This window comes from Scomber japonicus, chromosome 1 (genome assembly GCF_027409825.1).
Source record: "Scomber japonicus isolate fScoJap1 chromosome 1, fScoJap1.pri, whole genome shotgun sequence".
Classification (NCBI taxonomy): domain Eukaryota; kingdom Metazoa; phylum Chordata; class Actinopteri; order Scombriformes; family Scombridae; genus Scomber; species Scomber japonicus.
Window position 1 is genome coordinate 34992936 of NC_070578.1, and position 26829 is coordinate 35019764.

At 39.0% G+C, this 26829-nt stretch overlaps 1 protein-coding gene across 1 annotated transcript in view; it reads right to left on the bottom strand.

The window, feature by feature from the left end:
* The window catches only part of samd4a (sterile alpha motif domain containing 4A), a 66288-nt gene that overhangs the window by 12910 nt on the left and 26549 nt on the right, over positions 1-26829 (bottom strand). The window contains exons 2-7 of the mRNA XM_053315557.1: positions 13836-14432; positions 9974-10261; positions 4580-4689; positions 2215-2301; positions 1143-1386; positions 967-1052 (exon numbers count right to left, since the gene is read on the bottom strand). Of these exons, the coding sequence (XP_053171532.1) occupies positions 967-1052; positions 1143-1386; positions 2215-2301; positions 4580-4689; positions 9974-10261; positions 13836-14432 (1412 nt within the window). The remainder of the gene's footprint in view (positions 1-966; positions 1053-1142; positions 1387-2214; positions 2302-4579; positions 4690-9973; positions 10262-13835; positions 14433-26829) is intronic.

Below are 26829 nucleotides of genomic sequence, written 5' to 3' on the forward strand. Positions count from 1 at the left end.
CATCGATTGAGGCAGATGGTGGACGGACAACACTTTCTGGACAGCACGGGGGAAAAACAAACAAACTGTCCCACGGAGCGGCAGGACGGCAAAACAAAAAACATGCATGACGACACGTTGCTATGGTGATATTGTGCTGTTTACAAAGAATGGAATAAAAAACATTAAATTCAATTATTTGTGTGTATTACTTTATGTGAGATTCTACTACTTAATGTAGCTATAAAATGCAGCTTCTTCTCTTACTATTCTATTGCCAACTTATAATTAAGGTTAAATTCCCTCCAAAACATATCAACATGTCAATCATTCATTTCCGGAGCGCCTTGGTAGCCGAGTGGTTACCACATATGCCTTATAATCGCAGAATCCCTGGTTCGATTTCTGGAAAGGGACTTATGTTATAGGTCATTCCTCTCTCTCTCTCTCTCTCTCTGTTTCCTGTCGGCCTCTCTGCCACCTACCATCAAAAAGATTGCCCCTGTTTTCTACTTGTGTAAGGGAGTTATGTAACATCAGGTTGTATATTCCTGCCACAGGACAGCAAAAAGTTAAAATATTTGAACTTTTAATGGCAACCCCGTCTCCCATTCTCAGGTAGCCTCACCTAATTTTACTGTTCTACTCTTCTCCACTAAAATGATATCCGGTTTGCCGCCTGCCTGAATCCATGTGAATGCAGCATTAATGCAGCTTTTGATTCTGTAGATCATCCATCCTTTCAATCAGCATCCTCATTAGGCAGTGGGTGGGTGTCTCTGGGAGCGCCCTGGACTCATTCTTCTCCTATCTCAGTTTTTTTTTGTGTCCTTTGGTCCCAACATGTCTGAAACTGCTGCTCTTTCCTAAGGTGTGCCTCAGGGTTCTTTCTTGGGTCTAATAGTATTTGCTTTGTATACTTATGTATGTGGTGATGAAGTTTTTGTGTGTTGGTGCTGTGTGTATTCCAAAAGGGGGGACGTGTACCTCATGGATAAGGCACTTGTCGATGAGTTGTAGGTAGGAGCTGATGTTGTCCTCGTCTGACCTCGACACCAGCAGCTGGGTGCAAACTGAGGACGGGGTGAAGATGGAAAAGAAGAATATTAAAACACCTCTCCTCTAACACACTCTAACAGCATCTCAAAAGACATGCAGCTCACCTTTGCCCATGACACGAGTGAACTGGCCAGGTAGATCCCCCTCTGCAATCAAGCTGGTGCCTGACTCAGCTTCCCCTCCGCCTCCTGCCAGGTGGGAGCCAGGTGCGGCGCTTTTGCCCTCTGGGGTCAGAAGGGGGCGCTGCAGGGAGGCCTCCTCACCACCGCTGAAAGCCTTGATGGGTGTCATGATCATCTGGTGGAGTTCCTGTAGCGGGGCACGCAGATTACTGCCCTCCAACACGTCCTGGTGGCAGTAAAAGCATAGTAGGGGAAGCAGATGGAGGGAGGGAAGGTGTTGAAAGGTAAAAAAGGAAGAAGCAGACGGAATGAAGAAGGATGCCAAGAATAAAAATAAGTTATGTGTATAATGAACCATCTCTCTGTCACAAAAATTTAAACATAATCACTCAAGAAAGATGCGCCACTTCTGACCTACGTCCCAAATATTGAGACTGATTAATGGAGGAGGGTTTGTTTTTAAAAGGTACACACATACATACAGTTTTACTTCACTATTTGCGTCCACGTGCATCATATCAACCTCCCTCCCCACCCTTTTACCCAGCAGCGCTTGTACATGAGTGCTGCGTAAACCCCAAAAATACCAAGCGACAGGTGTCTTGTTTCCGCAGCCCTACAAATGCAGCGGTAACAACTTTTAAAAAAGAGGCGTCGGTGAAAAGGTTAAGCCTGAATTTAGCAGGCCCAAGATGTCCCTCCTGTGGTTTGCCCTTGAGCGCCATTGTCTTGCGTCGAGGGCTGAATAGAGGGGTTGGGTTGGCGGGGGGGTGGTGGTGGTGGTGGAGGATGTGTTTAAATTAGGAGCCCAAAACTCTCCTTCGTGGATTAGGTGTTCCCTTAGCTGCTGTCTCAGATACGTAACACCGACTGAGAATGGCCACCCCCCTCTCACACCCTCTCTCTCTCTCTATCTTAGACACACACATACAAGAAAGAGAGGCGGTATCCTCTGGTGTCCACTAAGGCTACAAAGCTCAATCATCAGTGACAAAAATCAACAAGCTTTCTAACAGAGGGATAAAAGAATGGTTTTTATTTTATTGTCACTGACCTTTTCCAAGCTGCGTAGGAGGTTCTGCCTCTCTTTGAGCTTCTGAATGCTGATGACGATCTTGTGTCTTGCTCCTTTGGTGACTTTCTGTTAGAGAGAGAAGAAAAAAAAAAAGAGCTCTATGTCAAACATTCATACGAGACAGAAAGAGAGATACCTATTTCTTCAGATAAAAGATGTGTAGAGAAGTTTATAATCACAGAATTAGGTTCAAATGGATTAGTGGGATGTCTAATTGCATTCTCTTGAGGCAGATGTTTTTTGGGAGGGTGGGTGAGGGGGATGAAACACAGCAGGAGGTGCAGGCAGTGAAGCTGGGAATGGAATATGTAATGTGTTCAGCTGTAGTGGAAAAAGACAGAAAGGCTCAAATCGATTCCAGCTAATAAAGTTTTAGTTGGGGGCTAATAAAACTTCTCAAATGTCCCCTAAAAAACTGATAGTGACAATCCAGATATGAGAAGATTCTCTGTTGCAGTTCAACATATTTTAGTGTAGCTGTGCGTCATATCAGCATCAGAGAGTAAAAAAGACTTAGAGACACCTGGAGGAAGTATACGGCTTCCTGGTTGAGCTGTGTTAATTTTAGCTGCATCCTCTGTGTTTCAGAATAGACTCATCAGTGTCTTAAGATGCAGGCAAACACTTATTTATTCTAACATGATCAACTTTTAATGCTAGTTACGTATTTGCATTTCATTGAGTATAATTCAATTCAAGTCAAATGTAGTGGTTTAAACAGAATAACATTAAATTATGAAGCCTCTTCTCATTTAATAAGAGCACAGAATGACATCTTGAACTGTTTGACACCACTGATGCCAAAGTTTTGCCTTGCACACAAATGTCAACATCTTAATAAGTCCATTGATATAAGGTGTGTGTGTGTGTGTGTGTGTGTGTGTGTGTGTGTGTGTGTGTGTGTGTGTGTGTGTGTGTGTGTGTGAGTGTGTTTGATAAGAAAGCACAAACTTCTTGCATCTTAAGTTGTTATTCTTTTTTTGTAAGTATCACCACATGTTAAATCTCAACTGAATTTTTGGATGGAGGGTTTCTCATTTAACGATAGACTGAATCTTAGCTGAAAGAATCTGTTTTAGATAAGAAGGATTATATTGTTACACCCGAATGTTTCAGGTTTTAAAAGCTCGAGCTCTTATTACAGCTGATCTTCACATCTGTCTCTGATCACAGCCTGACTAATACAAACATAACTTAATGTTAGTGTTATGCTTGGTGGTTAATTTATCTACTTATGTGCTGTTTAATCTGATGTTTTCATATTTTTTCTTGCTTTGAAAGACATATCTATCAATACCCTGTTTGTGTTGCTAAGGCAACCTAGCTCTAAGTAACCCTTTCCAAATTTCATGAGGACCTGCTGCCTCTCCTGAAAGCAACCCCAGTGTCATAATGAAACTTTAAAATATCTCTCAGAAGAACTTAGTGATAGAAATTAAAATTTTGGGGAAGAGACTGTTACATATTCCTCCTTATAGTTTACTGGACTGAAATGTAAGTTTTATTCTATGCATAAAATTGTCTCTGACCAAGAGTGCCAGGGTCTTGATGTGATGGCCGACACAAGAGAGGTATATTTTTAATGCTGCTTAGTCCGCAGTCTTTTAATGGCAGAATTTTATTATTTTTTCCTAACAAATCAAATCACTGACAAACAAATCTTATATGAATTTTGTGACTTGCATCTGTTATTCGGAAACTGTGTAGATAGACGGCAAAGATGAATCAAATCAGATGTTCTGTCTTAATACATGTTTTAATACGAGCTAGGTTCATGTCCGCATGCCTGAGACACTGACAAAGATCCACTCCAGGACACAGGGGTCTTATACAGTCACAGAGTGGGTCAAATATCTTCAGTAGACAGTTTGAGCAGAATGTGATATCCTTTGTGAGGCACCTTAAGTTATTCTGGACTATATCAATCATTCTTTGACATGTTTCTTCAGACTTTATGGTGCCCTGCTGAGTGGGGTATGTTAAGAGAAAATACATACTAACAGCATCTAATTAAATTGTAATGATTATACTGTTGTTTGACAGTGTTAACAAGGATATGGGTTAGGGCTGGGCAGTATATCGATATTGTGATACTAGATATAGTCTTAGAATTTGGATATTGTAATATCATGATATGGCACAATATAAGTGTTGTCTTTTCCTGATTTCATCTATATCACCCACATGTTTAGATTCCATTTCTTTCTTATAAAATAAATTAAAGCCTAGAAAAAGATAAAGCTGATCTTTGGTTTGGTGATAGAAAAAGTTGCTTTGTGCCACATATGCGTACACACTGTCTTCTAATCTGTGTGTGTGTGTGTGTGTGTGTGCGTGTGCAAACCTGTGCTTCGAGCTGCTCTTCAGTCAGTGACATCATCTCATCGTAGGTCAAGGTGGAGAAGAGCGCAGCGTACTTGTGGAGACGGAGACTCTTCAGCCACGCAGGAACATCTGTGAGACACACAACACACACAACACAAACACACTTCAGGTATAAGACGAATACCGAAAACTTTATCAATTCGTCAACTTAAAAATCTTACATATCACTGCTGCGGACAAAGACAAGAAATACATCAAGAGAAACATATCATACAGTAAAAGGCAAAATAGGTCAATACATTTTTGACTTCATTATTAGCATCATCCCAGATCGACACTTCATAGTTAACTCTACAGTTTACTATTTGGTCCATCAGCAAAAGCTAAAATACATACTAGTGGCTCAATTTAATATAATGTATAATATAATGTAGAGTTGGAAAAATAAAACTTATGTGATAAAAAACATTTTTAGCAGGAATTCATATAGACATGCAACTAAACTATCAGCAATCAGAGACACGCTGTTGGCAGGGAGGATCAACTAATCTGATTTCCACTGATCTCATGTTTAGTTAGACACTACTTACTGGAAATGCTAAAGTGCTTACTAATGCTCAGCTGCTGACAGTGTTGGTGAGCTGTTGAGACATGCACTCTTTGTGCTAATTTGCAGTTTGCAGAGTAAAGCCTGGTGCTTGTTTCTTTGCCTACATGTTTTTAACTGCAGTAGCAACAAATCTTTTTAGTGTGATTCATAAGATTAACAAATAAATAAATATTAGGGATATATTCTGTGTGTTAATGGTATCTTTCCTCTCTTTTAAAATCTGCCGTGCTTTACTCATCCGCTCATTTATTTGGACGATTCATTTTAAGGCTCTTTGCAGAAGCTCTGAGATGAAACATGGACTTAATGTATTACCCGTCTACCATAAGATGTGGAGTGTTATTAAACAAGCAGACCTCGACTTTCAGTAAGTATACAAGACTTCTGCTTTCAGGACAGTGTTTGGTTGGTAGCAGTTACACAGCTGCTGGATATAGGCATGAATGAACTCTTACACACACACACACACACACACAGTACCATTCTAAAGTTTGGACACACCTTCCCATTCACTTGTATTAAAAGGTGTGTCCAAGCTTATGACAGGTATTGTACACTGTATGTGTATTAAGTCTTAAGAGGTCAATGTTTTCTTACATTATAAAAATCAAGCATTTTATTCTACCATGATATAGTTCCAGTTAGTTCCAGAAATCCAGTGTTTTAATTCTCTTGTAAAAATGAAATAAACAGATGATAGATGTTCTCTCAGGGCTTTTTAAGGGGAATGTTAGCCTTACTTTCCTGTTTAGCAGGACGGCAACATGAAAAAAAAAACACGGTTATACTACAGTGCAGATAGCGATAGCCTCAGAGTAAGGTCACCAGGGTCAGCAGTTCTAGCCTCGGCCTCTCCTGACAAACTGCTCTGACAGGATCGACAACTTGCCACAGCCTTGAGCTCACACAGCAGACAGTCGTTGGTTTCTTCACTGCACTGGTCATGTCTCTGTCCTTGTTACAGCTTAGGCCTGATTGGGGAGTGTATACTCAGGGAGGGTTAGTTAAATTGTCATTCACACTAAATCCTATTTCTGTATGTCCTCAAGTGTAGGGAATATATTTACTGTCAAAACATCTTGCATTTTAAAAACATAATTATACATAATGGGATTTATTTGGCATTAAGGCCATGGAGTAGAAACCTTGTAACCTCTATTTTGTGAGGGTAGTTTTGTAGTAAATGGTAGTTAAAATTAAGACAACTTTCCTTTGCTTCTTATTGCTTCCTGAAACACAGAGGATGCTGCTTGTCAGTACTGATGACTTTCTTCAAGAAATGTAGTTAATGTCTGATTAGAAAGTCTCTGAATGTGTTACTTGGCTCTTAGAAATCCAAATCATTTCATTAAAGATGGTTCAAAAATGATCATCCAGTGACATCGATGCTAATGTGGAAACACTGGTTTGTTTTTAAAGGGTGCCCCATTGGATCACTTTGTGACTGTTGCATATCCACATTTGATATATATATATATATGTGTCAGTCCTTCAGTAACATTCACTTATAGCAGACTGCACTGCGTCTGCTGTTTGGCAAAAATGTAATGTTCTTAGGTATTTAGGATCACACACCAGAACAAACTAGTCATATTATTCTTGTGACCTCCGATTATGGCGGCCATGTAAGAAGATGTGTCTCACACTGCTTTACATTACAAACACTACTGAAAATACCATCATTTGAGACAAAAGTTCATAACACAGTGTTAGTGTGGATATTTTAATGCCAAATGTTGGCAAATTTAGAAAAGAAGAAGAAAAGAAGAGCTGAAGCTATTTGACTATCACGTTCATGGTGAAACACAGACAGCTAACAGAGGCATGGTGGAGGAGGAGGCAGTCAGTGGAGAAGGGGAACACGGAGGTGTGAAGGTGCGAGATGACAAAAGAGTTCATATTGTCAAGCTTCAAGTTATGCTCTTGTTTCTGAAACACTGAAATGATCACGTGATCTAGCAAATCCAACTGCCTTGCAAGGTTAGATGGTGACAGATGGTTCATCCAATCACCTGCCAAGTATCTTTTGAAAGCAACCTTTTCCAAACTGTTTCTAAAGACAACTTCTCAGATGGTTGTGTGTAACAAACCATCTTGTGCGATAGGTAATCATCAGGTGCAGGAATACACCAACAGAGGAAACAACTCAACCCAAATCACCAGGAATTACACAACCTAGGAATCCAACATGTCAACCCACAAGACTGTAATACATAAAGAACAAACCTACAAACCTACAAACCCAGACTTTCAAAACTCCAGACGATGTGCAGGAGATTATTGAAAAGATTCAGAAAAACATCGCCGGGAGCTAAATACTAAAACTGTAGAACATTTAAACATGGCAATGTGATCTGAAGACTATTACAAAATCCATTAAAGCAGTGTTTTAAATTTGCATATATTAGTAGCTTGGAAGCAATTTCAGTCCTTTACACACATGCACATCTATTCATAAAAATACATGCACACACACATATCACAGGCAGACATACACATGCAAAAACACACTATACATACTGAGCTGAAATTTACATGTGGACCAAAATATATCACGCACAAGGCAGACATGCAAAAAACATGCACAGTAAAAATACTACACACAGAGCTCTTATACATACAGTTTATGCATATATTGTACTTAACATGTGGGACAAATAATTACTGCTACAAGGTACAGACTGAGACTAAACTTATTAAACATGTTACATATGAGTGTTAACTTCACAGTATGGATGGCAGTGTGTTAGATGTTTGGTTAATGGAAAGTAAAGAGTAGACTGAATAATCCTCGCTAAGTGTGATAACAGGAGACAAGAGTGTAAGAAGGGGAAAAGGGAAGTTGTTCATGTTCAGTGTGTTGAATGTAGGCTCTAACTTCCAGGTCGGTCACGCTTCTCTGTAAGTTTATTTCCATACTGAAAGGTAATCTAATATTCTTTGCTGGGAATGTCTCAAAGAGTAAATCCTAATTTGTTTCTCTGAACTGCCGAGGTCTGCAACAGCTTAGCAGAATTAAACGAGTCATGAATAAAATAAAAGATACAGACTCCGAAGCTGTATAATTCCTACCATAAACTCATCTTTTCCATGAAGACATTAAAAAAAAGACCAGGAGGATCTCTCATCCTGGGCCAGACCAGTTATGGCTCTTTATTCATGAAACATTTAGAGTGAAATATGAAGAATGGGAAGATATTTAATAGTTTTTTCTATCATCAGAATATTAAAATGTTTGCCTCCAACATAGATGATATTTTTTTATAGATCTGTTTCACAACACATTACAGACATATTCTTGACTTATTTTTTTAATTTCCTCTGAATTATGATCCAAAAATGCTTCTGTGACAGTATTGAGGTCTCCTATGTTGTTTAAGTATGCATGGAGAAAAAAAAAGAAAAGAAAACTGACAAAAGACACATTTAGAAGGCGTTTTCAGCACAAATGATTATGAGATGAAAAATATATATATATAAAAAATGAATTGTGTGAAATCAACACTACACAAACAGCAGCTGTGTACAAAGAGGGAAACATTTAAAGCTTTCCTCAGAGGAGATACTATTCATTACACAGGCTCAAAAATTGAGGAGAGATTATAATTGGAATATAAAATGAAGCATCCCCAGGAAAGAAACAAAAATAGAAAGCGTTTAAAAAGAACCACATTCAATTTAATCGAATATGTTGTCAATCATGTTTTAACCAGGAAGAGCAGATGCAACATTTAATAAAAGGACTTAAAATGATCCAGACTCAGATATTATGATGTCTTCTGATGAGCTGAGATCAAATTTCATCCATTTCTTTAAGTACTTCCAGCTCCTTACTCACCCTAACCCTTAGAATAATGTACTTATCAAAACTTCTACACTCACCTTTGGAAAAACTGATGAGAAAAAAAAAAAGGATAATTTGACAGTTTTACAATTTGCTGACAACATCTTACTTAAACTCACTCACAGTATAAACTGAATGCCTGGAAGGAAAACCTGTAATTTGAAGATTTCCAACACAGTATAAATGGTTAATGCGGACATGTGACACACGGGTGGAACTAAAGGAAACGTAAACACACCAGACATATGTACAAGACCAACGGAAACTAGACGGACATTGTTACAGATATAACCGAGAAGATCATTTCAAAACAAACCTTAATGGACCTTAAACTTTTTTTCTGTTGGGTTTATATCCAGAGAAACGTAATTATAGTAAAAAATTAACGAGCGTTTTATAAACCTCAGCTTGCTTTATGCCAAAAACTGCATTACACTGTTATGGAAAAAGATTCACAGAGCGAGTACTACTCAGTGGACGAGACAGATGTTATCGAGCCTTCCATTAGAAAGGATAACTTACCCATTATAGGTTTAAACAGCATTTATATGAGAACATATGGAGGTCATTCATTAACTATGGTATAATAAGACCTAACTGATGATCAAGGTAATGACTTTTTTTTGGTGACAAACGCCGTTTCCGAGCTTGTTTTGAATTTTATTTTTCTTCTAAATTATATTTTGCATCTGTTGCAACTAATATAATACATTTTGTTTAGGTTATTATTTGTTAAAACAGGAGGAGCATTGTTTTTGTTCTTCAGGTTTTTTTTTTTGAGTGTGTAAATGAAGCTATTTTATGTTGTGTTATATATTATATGTCTACAACTGGCTGTATTTCATGGTATTAAAATATAGTGGAGAAAAAAAAGACTTTGAAAATGACTTTTCTCAACATGAATGATGGTATGATGCCTCTTTGTGGAAACACTGAGTCCACAGATCTTTCCGACTCACCTCTCATGCCGCTGCCCTCCTCGTGGAAGGAGCTACGATGCAGACTTGAGCCTCCTCCTAAACCGGCCTCTTCCAGGTGCTCGCTGCCTCCGCTACCTGAGGAGGCGATGCTGCTCTGGGGAGACAGGGGCGCGTGGTCCAGGGCGGGGCCTCTGGCGGTCGGTAGGTCCTCCTGAGAGAGCCAGACGTGGCCCAGAGGCTGGTTGCTGGGGCCGCTCATCGGAGGGGTGAGAGACACGGAGCGCTTCAGGGGACTGTGCTGCTGACTGCCGCCTCCGCTCGTCAGGACTGTAAGACATGTTAGGTGTAAAGATCCTGAGGAGGCACGGCCGACACTTCTCCTGCACTCATTTGACTGTTTATTGACACTATGTTCAACTTAGAGCTGCTGTTTTGATGATTGAGTAGTTTTTTGGACATTTTAATATGCCAACTTCATCTCTGGGAAATTGAAATGGACATTATTCATTATTCTGACATTTTTACTAACCGGCACATAGATGAATTGATGATGAAAATGATTTGTTATTGGATTTGCTTCACATAAAATGCCTTTAATGAACCGTAGCACATATATATGACCAGATTAAACATGTTTTTTTAGATTCTTCTTAAAGGCTACAGGTGCATCAGGAAAACAGAGTGATTATTCCTGAATAAAACCTTTAAAAATGGGAGGAACAATCACCATGTTGTCCTTTGATATAGCCTGATCAGTGTGTTAAAGTCTGTTTTACAGCCAAATAATAATGAAATATTAATGTTATCAGCTACATGCAGGTATCCCCATTAATTGACAGGTTAATTAATTAATTCATGGATGTGTCAAGCATGGCAGGAAATGCACAGAGGGTGGTGCTGGATGTAAGTTTTTATAAGATTGACATGATGGAAAAGATTTAATTTGTTAGTTGCAACAGAACATTTTTATTTTCTTTTTTTTATTCTACGTTCGCTTATGATTTAGAGGAACTCGACCACGCCTGTCAAACATGTCTTTTTGTTTTGGAGGGCAGCGCAAAGACTCGTTTTTTTTTTTTTTTTTCTTGCTTTGTATCTTTGTATCTGGTTTCCGGCGCATTTTATTTTATCTGCGACAAGTAACACAAGATGTCCGCAGCTATAATTGTAAAAGAAGCTCAGAAGTGAACTTAAGTTAACTGGAGGCAGCTCGAGGGAGTAAACAAAACTCTCCCGTTGTTGTATTTGTCCTTTTGTGCAATTGTAAGAAAATCAATCTAAAATATTTCTTCTTTTCCTTCATCTTTATCTCTTACCTAATGCTTAACTCCTTGGGATTGATTATTGATGGAGACTTAAATATATATATATATATGGGTCAAATTAAACTGAGTGTTACTTCTCGGTTAATAAGGTTGCATCTCAGTATTTAAAATGAAATGAAAGCTGCTGTATCATCACATTTTCACCCCATGAGACGACCAAAGGAGGTTAACAAAATAAAAAGGTGGAGAGCCAAAGAGCTTTTTGTGTCGCCGCTCTGACGGGGGGGTAAGTCTCTCTCCTCCTCCTTCTCCTCCTCCTCCTCTTCTTCCTATATGCGGTCCTCTTACTGTTGGCGCTATGTATAGGACTTCATGGGCCCCGTTTTTAAAATAGGTGCCCAGCTAACATTACAAGTTCCAGTCCCTAAATATTAGCCATTTTCCCTAAATACAGTCTCCCACAAAGGATGCCTTACAAGGGAAAGGATGGGTGGTATGTTCTTCTGTGGTTAGGGGCAAGAGCTGAGAGTATGGCTGCTGGTGGTGGGGATGGGGGGGGGGGGGGGGGGGTGGGGGGTGGAGAGGTGTGGAGGAGGTCAACAGGATGTTTCTATCAGTAGCACACAGGTTGATGTGGTTGGACAATTATACTCCTGTAATCATCATCATGACCAGAAGAAGCACAGTGTGAAGGGAGAGGGAGAGGAGGAAGAGGAGGAGGAGGGCAGTTTGAGACTTGAAGCTTGACTCTGAGCTGTAATTATAATCAGATATTATTCTTTAAAAAATGGGAAATATGAAGGAAAGAATGTGAGAAGCTTTGGGATACATCATTTTTAAGATTTGGATATACTTAATCAGCTTCTTTTGCTGAATATCCACGTGTATTATTCCACACTTCTTCTACTCGTTTTCATTTTATTTTGAAAAGCGTCTGCTCTCCGTGTCCACTGAATCCCGTGCTGGAGTTTTCTTATCAGTTTTGCCGCTCTTTTGTGTGTGAATGCAGACCGAAAGAGCCGCTCGCGAGTCAAAAATACAAGAGGAGATCTTTCTTGGAGCGGCGAGCTGAGGGGTTTTAAATGTGCCTTTATTTATAAACCCCTCAGCTGTTTCTTTCATCTCCCAGAAAGAAGAAGAAGAAGAAGAAGAAAAAAAAACACACACACACACACACATAGAGAGAGAGTACTTACATTCTTGTCTGGAAATATCCTGCTCTGACCATAGTTATGTTCAATTTCAACAGCCCTGCCCTCCCTCCCTCGCTGTGTGTGTGTGTGTGTGTGTGTGTGTGTGTGTGCTACTGTGTGGGTTGTTCAGAGTGTGTTTAAAGTGTGTGTTTGTGAAGTTTGGAAGGTTTTTTTTTAATTTAAGCGTCTTTAATGGAAATATAATGACACCTGCATTTAATCTTGTGATACATCTTTGTGATATATAGAAAATACCATAAAGATGCCTTTGTGAGCTTAGTTTCAATTGTCTCCTGTCATATGATATCAAAATCAATCCTATGATTTTCAAAATAAAACTGACCGTCTATTCTCTTTCAAGTGTGCACTGCTTGTTGACTGCAGCTGTCTCGTCTGTGTCGTGTGTCTCTGTGGATTACAGCTGTGAGAGCGCTGTGTGAAACTGGACCAGGAGTGTGGGGCGATCAGGTGGCCCAGACAGAGAGGCTATCATCACGCCAGGCCTCCCAGAGTAGGTGGCTGTAATTACTGGAGGGTGCTCTGAGACGGTGGAGGGTTTTATTTGTTTGGTTTTTTTAGGTTTTTAGAACTACACAAGTATGTCTGGGTTCAAATGCAGCCCGTCTCATATCTGAAGAAATAAAGTAATAAAACACTAATCCAATGCTAATCGGTGAAATAAACAAAGTCATCTAAACTGTGGGCAGATCTAAGAGCCAAAGCATCACTCCGCTAATTTAAGGCATTATGTGTTGTATCTGCTCACTTTGTCACACATTAAACTAAAATTTTATCCCACTAATTAGACTGTTTCTTCTTATTTTTCATGTTAAAATGAATTGATAAATAAGACCTACTGCTAGTCAAACAGTGGTAGATAGAAAGAGATTTTCTTTTGTCTTTTTTTTAAACATTTAAATTAAAATAAATGGATACATAAGACCTACATAAGATATCTATATAAGAAGAAACTGCTGGTAAAACAGTGGTAGATAGAAACAGATGTTCTTTTGCAGATTCTGTAGAAATGCACTTGTACAAAATTTGTATAGAATCACAGCTACTGATTAAATGGCTGTTGAGTGAGTACAGTATTACTGCTTAAACCTACAATAATTTGGCCTAAAAGTCACCTTGTATTTTTTTGGATGTGTTGGAGAACATCACTTTTCATGTTAAATAACAGCAATTGTCCTGAATTATAACATTATACTGTATATGTCTAACCATGGGAGCTCACCTTTTGAAAAGCAGTAATTTTCAGTCACACGTACTATTACATTACATTACTGTATTTATGAAATGATGAGGTGCTGCACTGTGTGGCCGCTATGCGGGCTGACTTCATGTATAGAAAGTCTGCTGTTAAAAGCAGTCAAAAGATTAGAAATGAGTAAAAAAAAACAACGATACGCACAGAGAGAGAGAGGAGAGTCAACTTACTAGTGTTACCGCCTCCACCGGTTCCCACCGTATTGATGGTTGCCGGCACAGAGGACGACGGGTAAAGCAGCAGGTGCCCGTTCTCACAGCCCTGCTGCTGCTGATGCCAGCCTCCGCCCAGCCCCGAGTCCCTGGAGCTCTGCCACCCGTTGAGGCGGTCGTCCGAGCCGTAGCGCTGGTGGTGATGCAAAGAGTAGAGGTTTCCTGACGAAGAGTTGTTGGTGGAGGAAGAGGAGGATCCTGACGAAGTGAGGGTGGATGGAGGTGTAGACTGGTGGTGGTGGTGAGGACCTGAGGGAGGTGGTCTCTCCAGGGAGTCTCCCCTGGCGGCTGCCCTCTCCTCCAGGTGGTTGAGCCAGAGCGCTAGGGCGGCGCGGTCCTCCAGGGAGGTGGCGGGGTGGATGAGGGCGTAGGACAGGAGCTGGCGGGACTCTTCCAGGTGGTGGCCGTGCTCGATGGTGTGGGCCAGGATGCGAGGCAGCAGGCGCATGTACTCACCCTTGGCTTCTATGTTGCCGGGTTTGAGGAGCGGGAGATGTGTGAGGACGAGCGAGATGACGCGTTCTTTCGGCTCGCTCTGCCATTGGCTTATCACACCTGGAGGAGGAAAGAGAGGAAGAAATTAAACACAATGAGCTTTAAACATACTTTTATCAGAGAGAGAGAGAGAGAGAGAGAGAGAGAGAGAGAGAGAGAGAGAGAGAGAGAGAGAGAGAGAGAGAGAGAGAGAGAGAGAGAGAGAGAGAGAGAGAGAGAGAGAGCGTTTCTTGATCTTATTTGAGTAAAAAAGTAAAAGCTCTAACTACTTTACTATTAGACCAACGTGTTTCACCTTGATTTGATTCATCAGGGTCACATTACAAGCCTTATTTAAATCAAGTAGTTAAAAAGCAGAAAAAAGGCAAAAAAAAAAAAAAAAATCACCAATTATGTGGTTTAATGTGTGTTTCACTTTTGTTTATTGTCTATATTTTTTACTCTGGATTTCTTAGTGGCATGATCTGTTTTGTATTGTAAAGCACTTTGTAGCATTGTTTGAAAGCTGCTTTATAAATAAAGTTATTATTATAATATTGATCACCAGCCAATTGAACGTATCTCGACCGCAGTGATGATGAAAGAACCAACATGACAGAAAAAGCTGCTGCTACTCGACATCCGAAGGTGGTAGCAGAGGATAAAGTAATCTCTGAGATGGACGGACGGACGGACTGATCAGCGGACACATGTGCTGTTAAAAATAGAAGACATCGAAATGACATCAGGCCGCGCTAACATTGTCATCCTTCTATTTTCCCTCCTTCTCTAAATATACATAACCTGGAGGTCATGGAGCTCTATTGTTGTCCGAGTCAGTGGGCCGTTAGGAGCCCATTCCTATCATCTTGGACACCACGGCTATAGATACCAGCAGCGGGTCAGGGCGACGGCTTTTTCGGACGGCCACGCAAATAGAGAGCCGGGCTTTACTTCCTGCTCGGGGAGATGTGTGTGAATTTGACCACTTAACCCCTTCAGGATCTCGTCTCTAAATCCGACTTATGAGGCGAAACTAGAAAATATACACCCCTCCCCTTCTTTCTGTCCAAAGATATCCCAATGTCACAGTTGACTCGCTGCTGGTGGTGGTGGTGGTGACGTACGGCTCTCTCTCTCTCTCTCTCTCTGTCTCTCTCTCTTTCTGCCCCCATCGAGTGGACAGCTGCAGCACTGATGGGGGGCAGATGGGAGACCACAGAGACCCATGAAGCCTTCCAAACAAGGTTCACATTCAGTTCATCCCACGAGACACGACCAGAGGCTCAGAGATTAAATAATTTCGGACTCACAGGATACACACACACACACACAGACACACACATATGAACGCACACAAAACACACACACACACACAAGTTTGAAGCCTTATTCTTATACTATACTTATGTAATTATGTAATTGCTTTAAACATACGCTACAATATACGAGATGGGACTGTACAGGGGAACTCCAGTCAGTTTAGTCCTCTGTAAAGTTTTGGGGCAACAACAAAGATTTAACCCTTAAACAGGCAGGAGGGGAAAATGAGTTACTAAGTTTTCTCATTTGCATGTTTTTTAACCCCGACTGTATCTCCACCAGGACACGTTACCCCATATAAAAAGGTATAAAAATGGTCTTAATAAGAGAAGTGATACATTCTTGCTTTCCCTGGTCATTAATATCACACATACTAAGTTTCTAATTAGTAATACAGAACTACCACAAGCTTCAATTCTACCAAATTAAAGGCACATTTCCAATTTAACAACCACCTTAACCAATCATGCTCCTAACGGGGTGTTTAAGAGTCTCCTGGCGCATGTTGCCGCTTTACGGGTTTAAAAAATAACCTTTAAAGTTGATGCAGCAGAGGTTGAGTTAATTCCAATTATGCGACTCAATGGTGTCTTTCATTTAGACTCTTCCTTCCTCATGATGACAACTTTAACTTTAACTTCAGAGCCGCAGAGCCAAGAGGTGACTGTACTTCATGTGTAAAATGTGCGGAGTGCCCCTTTAAACGCTGTAAAATTGTTTTCTAGTTTTCAAATGTCATACTTATTGAGTACCAGACTGCATGCTTGATGGTTTCTGAATCAAAATTGATTCTTTTTGAACTCTTAGAAGACAAAGGATAGATTTATCTGACTGCTTGGATCCGTCTCCTTGGAAACCGTGAACAGGAGCAACCAGAAAAAGACTCCTCCTAATTGTAATTTCTCACCCGCTCATTTTGAAGCTTGCAAACTTTTTCTTCTTTCTTTTTTCTGAAATTTGGAAGGGGGATTTTTGCCTCTGAGATCATGTGTGTGTCACATCTATACCGAGATGAACCAGCTGCCCCCTTTAATGTACCAACTAAAGAGGCGCTTTTATTTTGGTAAGAAAAGAGAGATGTAGAGATCTGTGTCGAGCAGAGAGGAGGTAGAGACTGAGGTAGAAATGAGTTTAAGAGGGAGGAGAGAATAAATAGAGGGTGGGAGTGAGGACAGGGTGGAGGGAGTGGAAAGGGGGGGGGGCAGGGAGTTACTCCAGTGTGCTCCAGTGATGACGTAATCTTTCATTCCTCTGAATGAGGCAAGCCTCGCTCCATCGGAGAACAGGAATTGTTCCATGATTAAAACTCATTTATTTCCAAATGACTGGAAAACATTAAGATGTAACATCGACACACGCAGGCTGAGAACACTTAGAGACGCTGTAGTGCACTTCATCCGTTTACTTTTGACTATAAAATGTTTTAAACTTTAAAAACATTTTTTTGGCCCAGTTTATACTGAAGAACTAAAGATTCACTAACAACTCTGATATTAGGAAGGTGTGGGGCGAGGGGGTTTCCAAAGCACCTCTGGTCAAATATACTAGAGCCAGACTGATTTATTGATCAGCTGATATTATTGGCCGATAATTGGCCTATCACAGATATATTTATATTTATATAAATATGTATCCGTATCAGCATAAGTCATAATAGCAGCATTTTATGTATATTTTGATCCTTTTTCTTAATTACAGTTTAATATATACGTACATATGATTTTTATTGTATGCGTTTTTATTATTTATATTATAAATATACATATAATTATTCAATTTACTGTATAATAAAGTATCTCTGTCACAAGTGTTTGATAACTACTTCAAAAAATGTGCTTTTTTCTGTACATATTCTGTATAAGATTTTCAGATGACATAATATCGATATTGGAATTGTTTTACACTCTGATATCGGTTTCAATCGGCCCCAAAAATCCAGTGTCAGTCAGGCTCTATAGGGACTTACCAAACAAGTATAAAAAGTTACCATAAAAAGGACTGAAACTGAAGTGTCACATCAAGCTAAATATGGAAAAATCATTAACACCTCGTTCAAATCACTGAGCATTTTTTTCTGAACTCGATCAATAAATCAGCTACATAACATACTCAAGTTTTAATACACATGTCATATAATGTGTGGAAATCATTGGATGTATTAAAACATGAAGCATGACAGAAATAGTGCGGTATGTAAAATATATATGTATATAAATAAGAGTTAAATGAATGGTTGATGTGAAGCCGATATGTGCTGCATTTTCATTTCTCAACTACATAAAACACTTTGTCAGCCGCTCCCAGTAGAGCCAGCTGATCAATCACAACATAATTAATGATTGTGGTTTATTTTTTAATTAGTAATTTCATTTTCTCACAGCTGCAATTTGTTTGAAAAACTAGCGGTGTGGCCAAATAAATCTCTACTACTCAGCTGTCAGCTACTTTCCTACAATAAGAGAGGCTGATGTTGGCTGTCTTTTACCTCTAACACCACATGGAAAAGAAAATCTAGTGTACACTTTTTATATTTCATACACAAATTAAATCATTAACCTTGTATAAAAGTGACTTTTTAATTCTTGTTTTAATTTCTTCTGTCTCTGAATTGACTTTTTACTCCCTCCCTCCACACAACGCCACACATTCAGAGCCAGCAGAGGGTCTCATCACCCTCTCATGAACTCTTATTCATAGTTGTGATACTTTCTATCTCAGTAAAGGTCACTGCTGTAGTGCTTAGAGGAGTTAAAGACTTTGAAGCACAAAGAAACAACTGTTCGGCTCTGAGCGACTGAGTCCACTTTGTCGGGTTATAATTCTTTTTTTTTTTGCCATCTAAGATTTTATCTGTTGAATACATGTGTGTGTCCATCTATAGAAGAAACGCTCAGCGGCTCCACTGTAATGCTGCTGCCGGGTTTACTTCACACGTCACTGCACTGACCTCCTGTTCATTTTAGACTTCATTTCTAAATTTTGGTGTTCAGTTATAGAGCCGTAAATGGCCAGGAGGAGCTTTTACACCTTAGGTCCTCCACTTTGGGTTTTCTAAGTGGACCTCGGTCATTTTTTAAGACTCGAGAAGATCATGGTGCCTTACAGTCAGCAGCCCCCAAAACTTTGTAATAGTCTCCTAATAAGCTCTGGAGGTCCCTGGATACTGTGGACTCTTTTAAAAAGCACCTAAAAAAAATCATCTATTGAGACATTTATTCATGTTTTTGCCTTTTTTATACAGTAGATGGCATAGAGGCTGACAGAGAGAGAGAGAGAGAGAGAGAGAGAGAGAGAGAGAGAGAGAGAGAGAGAGAGAGAGAGAGAGAGAGAGGGAGAGAGAGAGAAAGAGAGAGAGAGAGAGAGAGAGAGAGAGAGAATTGACCTGCAGCATAGGTCCCTGGCCATGTTTTAACTTGACTTATTTTATTTTTAAGGTCTTTTAATTGTCTACAAAGCTTTAACTGGTATACATTACTCAACTTTTTAACACCATATGAGCCACAGAAAGCTCTGAGCTCCTCCACAAACAAAGCGGGGGAAGCTGCCTTTATGGTCTACTCACCAAAACTGTGGGACATCCTTCCCCCCTGTCCATCTAACGGGGACCCTTTAAAAATAAGAGCTCAAAATATACCTTTACCACAAAGCCTTTTATTTAATCTGTGTTTTATCTTGTATGTTACACCTGTTTTTTATTTATTTAGCGTCCCACCTTTAAATGTATTTTAATTTGATCTCTTCTTATCCGTTGCAATGTGTTTATTTTAATTATATTCTATTTTATTTTATTTTAACTCATGCTGTTTTATTTTATGCTAAACTTGTTTGCTTTTGTACTTTGAGCTGCATTAAATGTATGGAAGGTGGTTATATAAATAAAGTTATGAATATTATTATTAACTATTTATTATTATTAGTAGTAGTAGTACTACTAATAATAGTAGTACTACTATTATTTTATTATTTTAAATTTTGTATTAGTATTAATTATTTTTTTTATTATTATCATTATTATTATTTATCTCGATTTTATATGGTTGTAGCTGATTTTATTTTTAATGTGAAAGGTCTTTATATATATATATATATATATATATATATATATATATATATATATGTAAATAAACTTTGCTTGCTTATTTCTGCAATAAGAGATAAGAGATAAGAGATATGATTGTTTGTGTAAAATCTGTCCTCTCTGATTACAATTACAAAAAAGTTTTTTTGTTTGACAAGAAGAATGTCTGGGTATTTAAACTCGACACCTACAAGTCAAGAAGACACTTATTGACCTCTTCCAGTCAAGTTAAAAGGTCAAGGAGTTCGCCTTGGAAGAGTTCCCTTCACACCATACAGACATGCAGTATGTCTCACGGCTCAGAGGGGTCCAACCAGTCACGCCCAGCCTAGTTTAAAGGTCAGCTGTGAGGAGAAACAGAAACACTGGGCTGCCTCTTACACAAATGAACCAGTTTTCTACCCAGCAGGACACACACAGAAAGAGAGGTAACAGTGTGAGTGTGAAGAAGCAGGCTTTCCCATGCATGTCAGACTCTTTCCTTCCCTCTCCTCTCCAGCATGGTCGCTCCAACCCTGAGGCCTGAGTGGGAAAGTGCTAACTCCATCCAAAAACAGGAGGAGAGGAGATGAGGAGGAGGCGCAGCGGTTAAACTGAGGTTACAACGACACTGACGGAGGAGGAGGAGGAGGAGGAGGAAGGGAAACACTCCTCCTCACACAGCGAGGCCACTACCTCCCTTTTCTTCCTCATTTCTTTGTAGTTTGTGGCTCAGAGTTTAAATACAAACTTCACTGGAACTGAGAGTCACTTACTAACCCTGAACCTGTTGACCTCTGACACCCTAATCTGACAGCCACAGGCGTAGTAATAATAATGTTAATAATAATACTACTTCTACTATTACTATTAATAAAAAAAATAATAATGTTAATAATAATAATAATAAATAATAATAATAATAATCATCTGACAGCAAGTACAGAGCAACAGCCATAATAATAAATACATAATAATAAGAATAATAATACTACATGATAAAATAATAATCATAATACAATAATAATTATACTACTAAAGAATAAAAAATAAAAAATTAATAATAACAAAAATAATAATAATAATTCTACTTCTACTACTAGAGTAATAAATAAATAATAAGAAGAATTATGCATAATAATAATAAATACTAATAAATACTACTACTAAGGCAAAAAAAAAGAATATTAATGGAATGTATTATGGAAAATAAAAATAGACATAATTTTAAAACAGTAAAAATAGTATAGTAGTACAAGTAGCTTAACAAATAGAATATATAGAATATATCAAATAAAATAAAATACAGCAATAGATATGATATAGAAGGCCAGTTAAAGGCTTTCTTTTAACAAAATAATACTAATGATAGACAGAATGAAGTCAAAATTACGGCTATGAGTGTCACATAAAGTCTAAAAGAGACTAAATAATAAAACTGAAAGTGCGAGAGAGCGAGGAGGGGGTGAGTTCAGTCAGAAAAAAGGATGTAAAGTTTGTCCTTTCATGGCAGACGGAGACATGGGGGCATGCTGGGAAGTGATGAGTCATAGTGGCATCACTGAGAAGAAGAAGAAGAAGAAAGTCAGACGTACACAAACAGTAAGACCTCAGACAGAGAAGAGAGGAGTCATCTGGGGTGGAGGGGTAGTAGGGAGAGGGGGGGGAGGGGGGCTGACACAGCATTTCCCTGTTTTTTGGACAATTGTGAGCTGGTTGAACTCTGAGTGCCATCCTGCCCTGGCACTGCCCCCTCTGACACAGCTTTACCCTCCTTTCTCTCTCTTTCTCTCTCTCTTTAGTACAATCCTTCTCCTGTCAGCTTCTCATCAACCTGCCTGACTTTTTTCTCCACAGCTTCGCCACTTAAAAAAAAAAAAGCGGGTGGGGTTGGGTTGACGGGGGGGGGGGGGGGGGGGGGGGGGGGGTGTGGACAAAAACAGAAAGTAGACAGATAAGGAAGTCGGGAGTTCACTCAGCGTTCACACATTATGAGAAACTTGGTGTTGCTTTATTTGAACTGACGCTAAAGAAAAGGAAGAAAGAAGCTGCTTTAGTTCTGACTGTTAGTGCCAGATCCGAGCCGCTGGATAACTTCTTACAATCTGAACATTTCAGTAAAGTAATTAAACATTTTCTGCTGCTTCAGAGTTCACTTTTCCATATTTAAAAGGCTCATATATTAAACATCAATCAGCAGCTTCTGTATGAAATGATATATAACTTGTTCTGTCTTTTCTTTTCTTATAGTTGAGCTCTTTTAAATCACTTTCATACATATATGCTCTTTTTATTAAAGCAAATCATCATTTTATACTCTAGCTTTTGGTTTTCCTTCTCTCTTTCCAGTTCTCTGTACTTTATTAATCATATTTTGTTTTTATGTAAATCTTGTGTATATAAATAAAGCTGCCTTGCCTCATTATCAGCTTGTCAATCAACTGTGAAATACTTTGAACTACATTAACCTGTATGAAAGCTGCTGTATAAATAAAGTTTGATTGATGAAAACAGCTGACTGTCCCGTTGTCTCTGTGCTTTGTCAGAAAAATAATGGTCATTTAGTGACTTTAGGACACCCGCATTACTCATCCTGTCTCTCACTGGACAGCTTAATACAGCGACACTTCATTTAGTCGGCTCGGTTTCTATCAAACTTTGCGTGTTTGAAGTTGTTTCTCTGATGTTTTTTCAGGATCCTCATGTTTAATTTTATGAGGCAAAGCTTCTGTAGTGTAAAAAAAAAAAAAAAGGGTTTATAAGATGCCACTTTGAGATGACACAGATACGTGCATCTAATTGTCAGTCCCCTCAGGATCAAAGATGAAGAGTCTCTCTGTAGACCTAGACTAAAAAAGGTACCAATTTAATAAACCCATAGTCACAAAAAATGAATCAAATGTGGAAGGAACAGGAAGAATGAAGCAGTTATCTAACCTGATTTGATGTTTAATAAATCAGTAAAGGTGACAGTAGCTTTAATGGAAGCTGTTGGAGCACTTAACAGCTTAAATATACAGACTTAAGAGTCATTTCTTTAAGTTGACTCACAATAACCTGTATAGTTACAACAATGTTATCATTCTCTGGTCATTTTTCTCTTTCTGACATTAGAAGATGACGTCATCGTTCTTTAAACCCACGTTCAAAGAGCTCTGATAGGTTTGGTTGTTTCTACTAAGAAGGGAAACAGTATGACTCCTAACACGAGTTGGTGTTTGAGTTTCGAGTGAGAGGCCAGTGACTAATTTTTCCTAAAAGTTCTTGCTCAGCAGTCTGTATCGATATGACATCCAGCGGACCGCTACAAGTTCTCTCTTGCCTCCTCTGAGGAGGGACGTTCAAATCCCTGGAAATCTGGGAAACTCTGATGTTTAAACTACCAGAGGATGTAGATGAGTCACTTTTAGGGAATGTGCGGGTACTTCAGGGAAAAATTAAGACTCTTCTAAAAATAAATATATTAAATCTAAGTGGGTCGACAAAAGCATCCGTTTACCCTCCGAATCAGAGCAGTCCCTTAGTGACGTTCTGGTGAGTAACAAACACTATTTTAAATACTGCTATTTTTATGGAGGGTTAAAGACTAAATATGACTAAACTGTATTAATAAACACATGAGCAAAGATGTGGAGTGATCTCATTTAACCCTTTACAGGCCACACTTTCAATCCTTGAGTTATTGGGGAATATTATATAGCTTTTTTTAATGTTGTACATCAAGGTCAATGAAGTTATCATATATTGTTCCTCTAGTGTAAAAACATTTTCCAAAAAGTTTATATATAGAAAATCCACATGAGGCTTGGGGAGGCTATTTTGGATGTTTATTATTATTATTGTTTATTTTATTATTATTTAAAAGCTTTCGTTTGTAAATCATTCCCAGACAGTAATGTACCACTTTATTCAAGTTTATTAGATATGTATTTATTTATAAAGATATTGGTTTAACTATTTGGATAGATGTGTCATTGTTTATTTAATTGTTTTGTGGTCGAGATATTCGTCATTTCTCCCTCAAGTTTCAACTGCGAGCTCCATTTTTAATGAAAATAGAAGAAGGAGAAATAATCCATTAAAAATGACTAAATTTCTTTGCCACAGGATTGCTGCAGTATAAATGACTTCACTGTAACACAGCAGCGTCTCTGAGCTGCAGACACTGTAACTGTGGTGAATCAGCAGCACAGGATTCAAATCACTGACAAACAAACAGGAGTCTAGCTGTTTGCTGCTCATCTTCCTCCTCCCTCAAGTTTCTTCTACTTCCTTTCAAAAATCACAAACGAACAAAAACCAGCCAGCAACAAAAACTACTTTAAAAATCTGCATAAATTATAAATAAATATATCACATCACATCTTCTCTCTAACATGTATTCCCTGCATATAAGGACTACAAAGCGAGCTGGACGTGACGAGCCCTCCTCACCTCCGACTCTGTGATCACAAGACACAACAAGTGACAGCGGTGGAAACAATGTGATTGTTTTAGCTCATTTGTTACACATTGGTTATGCACAAACACGCAAACACACACAGAGAGACAGACACACACACACACACACACACACACACACACACACACACACACACACACACACGTGGACCCTGTTAGACACATGATTCCTCTGGTTTCTAAATATAGTCGGGTCAACAGCTCACAAAGCCACAACAAGGCAGCTAGCACAACAGATAAGACCATATTAGTGGTCAGCAAAGGGACACAATGACACACATTAACTTCCAGTATCACACACAGTTCACACACAAAAAAAGTACGTTTACAATAGAGATTTTTGCTTTGAGGTGGGAGAATGTAGTACTAAGGGTTTTCAGAAGTACTTTACAGTAAATGTGTTGATTCTGCAGTAAAAAAGAAAAACTCACTTTGCACTTTTCCTCCAAAAAGACTGAACAAATATATAAATCTGATTTCTAAATGCAATGACAAAAAAGGCTATAAAACCCCTAAATGTATGCAAGTCTCTGAATGTCTTTGTGTAATGTACCTCTGGCTATTCCTCTGTCTATCATACTGTGTTCTGTATACTATGGTCTCTTTCAATAGAGACTTAAAGAGGGAAAAAAGGGTGTGTTTGTCAGAGAGGGAGAGAGAGAGAGAGAGAGAGAGATACATATTTATTATAATTGACATGCCAGCTCAGATCTGGTCGAGTACATGGGATGAAAACTAGCTTATAACAAAATTAAACTTTGTATAATAATACAACCCATGTGCCTTAAATTCATTTAAGTTAACATATGTGTCCTACTGTTAGAAGTACTGCTGCTGTTTGCACCTTTTTATGCTGCAAATTGCACTTTATTGCCCTTTATAGATTACTAATATTCTATGTCTTAAATTGTTTTTAGTTGTCCTAAATCTCATTATATTGTTGTCTGACCCTCAATATAATGACAATAAAGCTACTACCACTACTCAAATTATCAGTAATGTATATTAATTTGTGACAAATAAACTACTGAAATAAATAAATACATAAAATAAGAGACAGAAAATGGACACAGAGCTCAGTGTTTGTGGAGAGGTGTCGAAGTGTAGCCTACAAGCTTGACCCCGACTCATGCCTAAAAAAACCCCCCTTCCATGATATCAGTTAATGTGAAGTTGCATAACCATAAAACTGTGTGTGAGCGTGTGTGTACAGCATTCCCCAACTCTGTCACACACTAAAAGAACAGGTAGGTTCAGGGTTTAAGATTAGGATTTAGGTTGAGGAAGGGAGGGGGGGGGGGTTGGATCCATGGAAATTTGTCACAAGCCTTTGTGTGCGCGTGTGTGTATGTGTGTGTGTGTGTGTGTGTCCTGTGCGTCTCCTGTTAGCAAAACAAACACGAGGCTTGAGCTCACCGTGTCCCCACTCTAAACCGGCAAACTCGCCCTTTAGCTGCTGTTGATTCAACAGCGAGTCGGACACAGTTTGTTCCCTTTGACCAACCGGAGAGGACGGAGAGAGAGAGAGAGAGAGAGAGAGAGAGAGAGAGAGAGAGAGAGAGAGGGAGGGAGGGATAGACAGAAACAGAGAGAGAGAGGCTGACCAACAATAAACAGAGCAGGGGGGCTTAATTTAGGAAAAGGAACCTGCTAAGAAGGTTAATATGAGCTCACAAAGAGAGAGGAAGGGAATCTGAAAGGCCTTTTTTAAACTATAAATGAATTATAAGGGTGATTTAAAAAGGGGAACGAAGTAGAGAAAGAGTAGTAGTAGTAAAGTAGTAGATGGTGGAGGGAGTAAAAGGGTGGTGGTGGAGGAGGAGGAGGAGGGGTGTAAGAAAGGAAAAGTTCCCGCTCCTGCTTTCCGAGTGGATTCTCCAGCTCAGCAGTGGGGAATGTGCTGGCATACCACAGAGGCTGCTGCTGCTGAAGAATGCAGTGATTCCTAACGGAGCCGCACATACACACACATACACACATATACACACATACACACACCAAGCCTCAGTCCTCCTATCCCCACTCTGTACTCAACTTTCTACTTTAACAATGAGTACGACGGGTGTGACTGGATACAGGACATAAAAGAGCCACAATGTCACCGTCTCGAAGGGTTAATATCTACATTGTAATAAACGAAGGGTTAATATCTCTTAAAACGTATGATGAGTTAATGTCTACGTTATATCGACGAATGGTTCATATCTAGGTTACAATATACAAAGGGTTAACAGCTACATTATAACGTACAAAGGGTTAATAGCTACATTATAACGTACAAAGGGTTAATAGCTACATTATAACGTACAAAGGGTCAATAGCTACATTATAACGTACAAAGGGTCAATAGCTACATTATAACGTACAAAGGGTTAATAGCTACATTATAACGTACAAAGGGTTAATAGCTACATTATAACGTACAAAGGGTCAATAGCTACATTATAACGTACAAAGGGTTAATAGCTACATTATAACGTACAAAGGGTCAATAGCTACATTATAACGTACAAAGGGTTAATAGCTACATTATAACGTACGAAGGGTTAACAGCTACATTATAACGTACAAAGGGTCAATAGCTACATTATAACGTAAAAAGGGTTAACAGCTATATTATAACGTACGAAGGGTTAA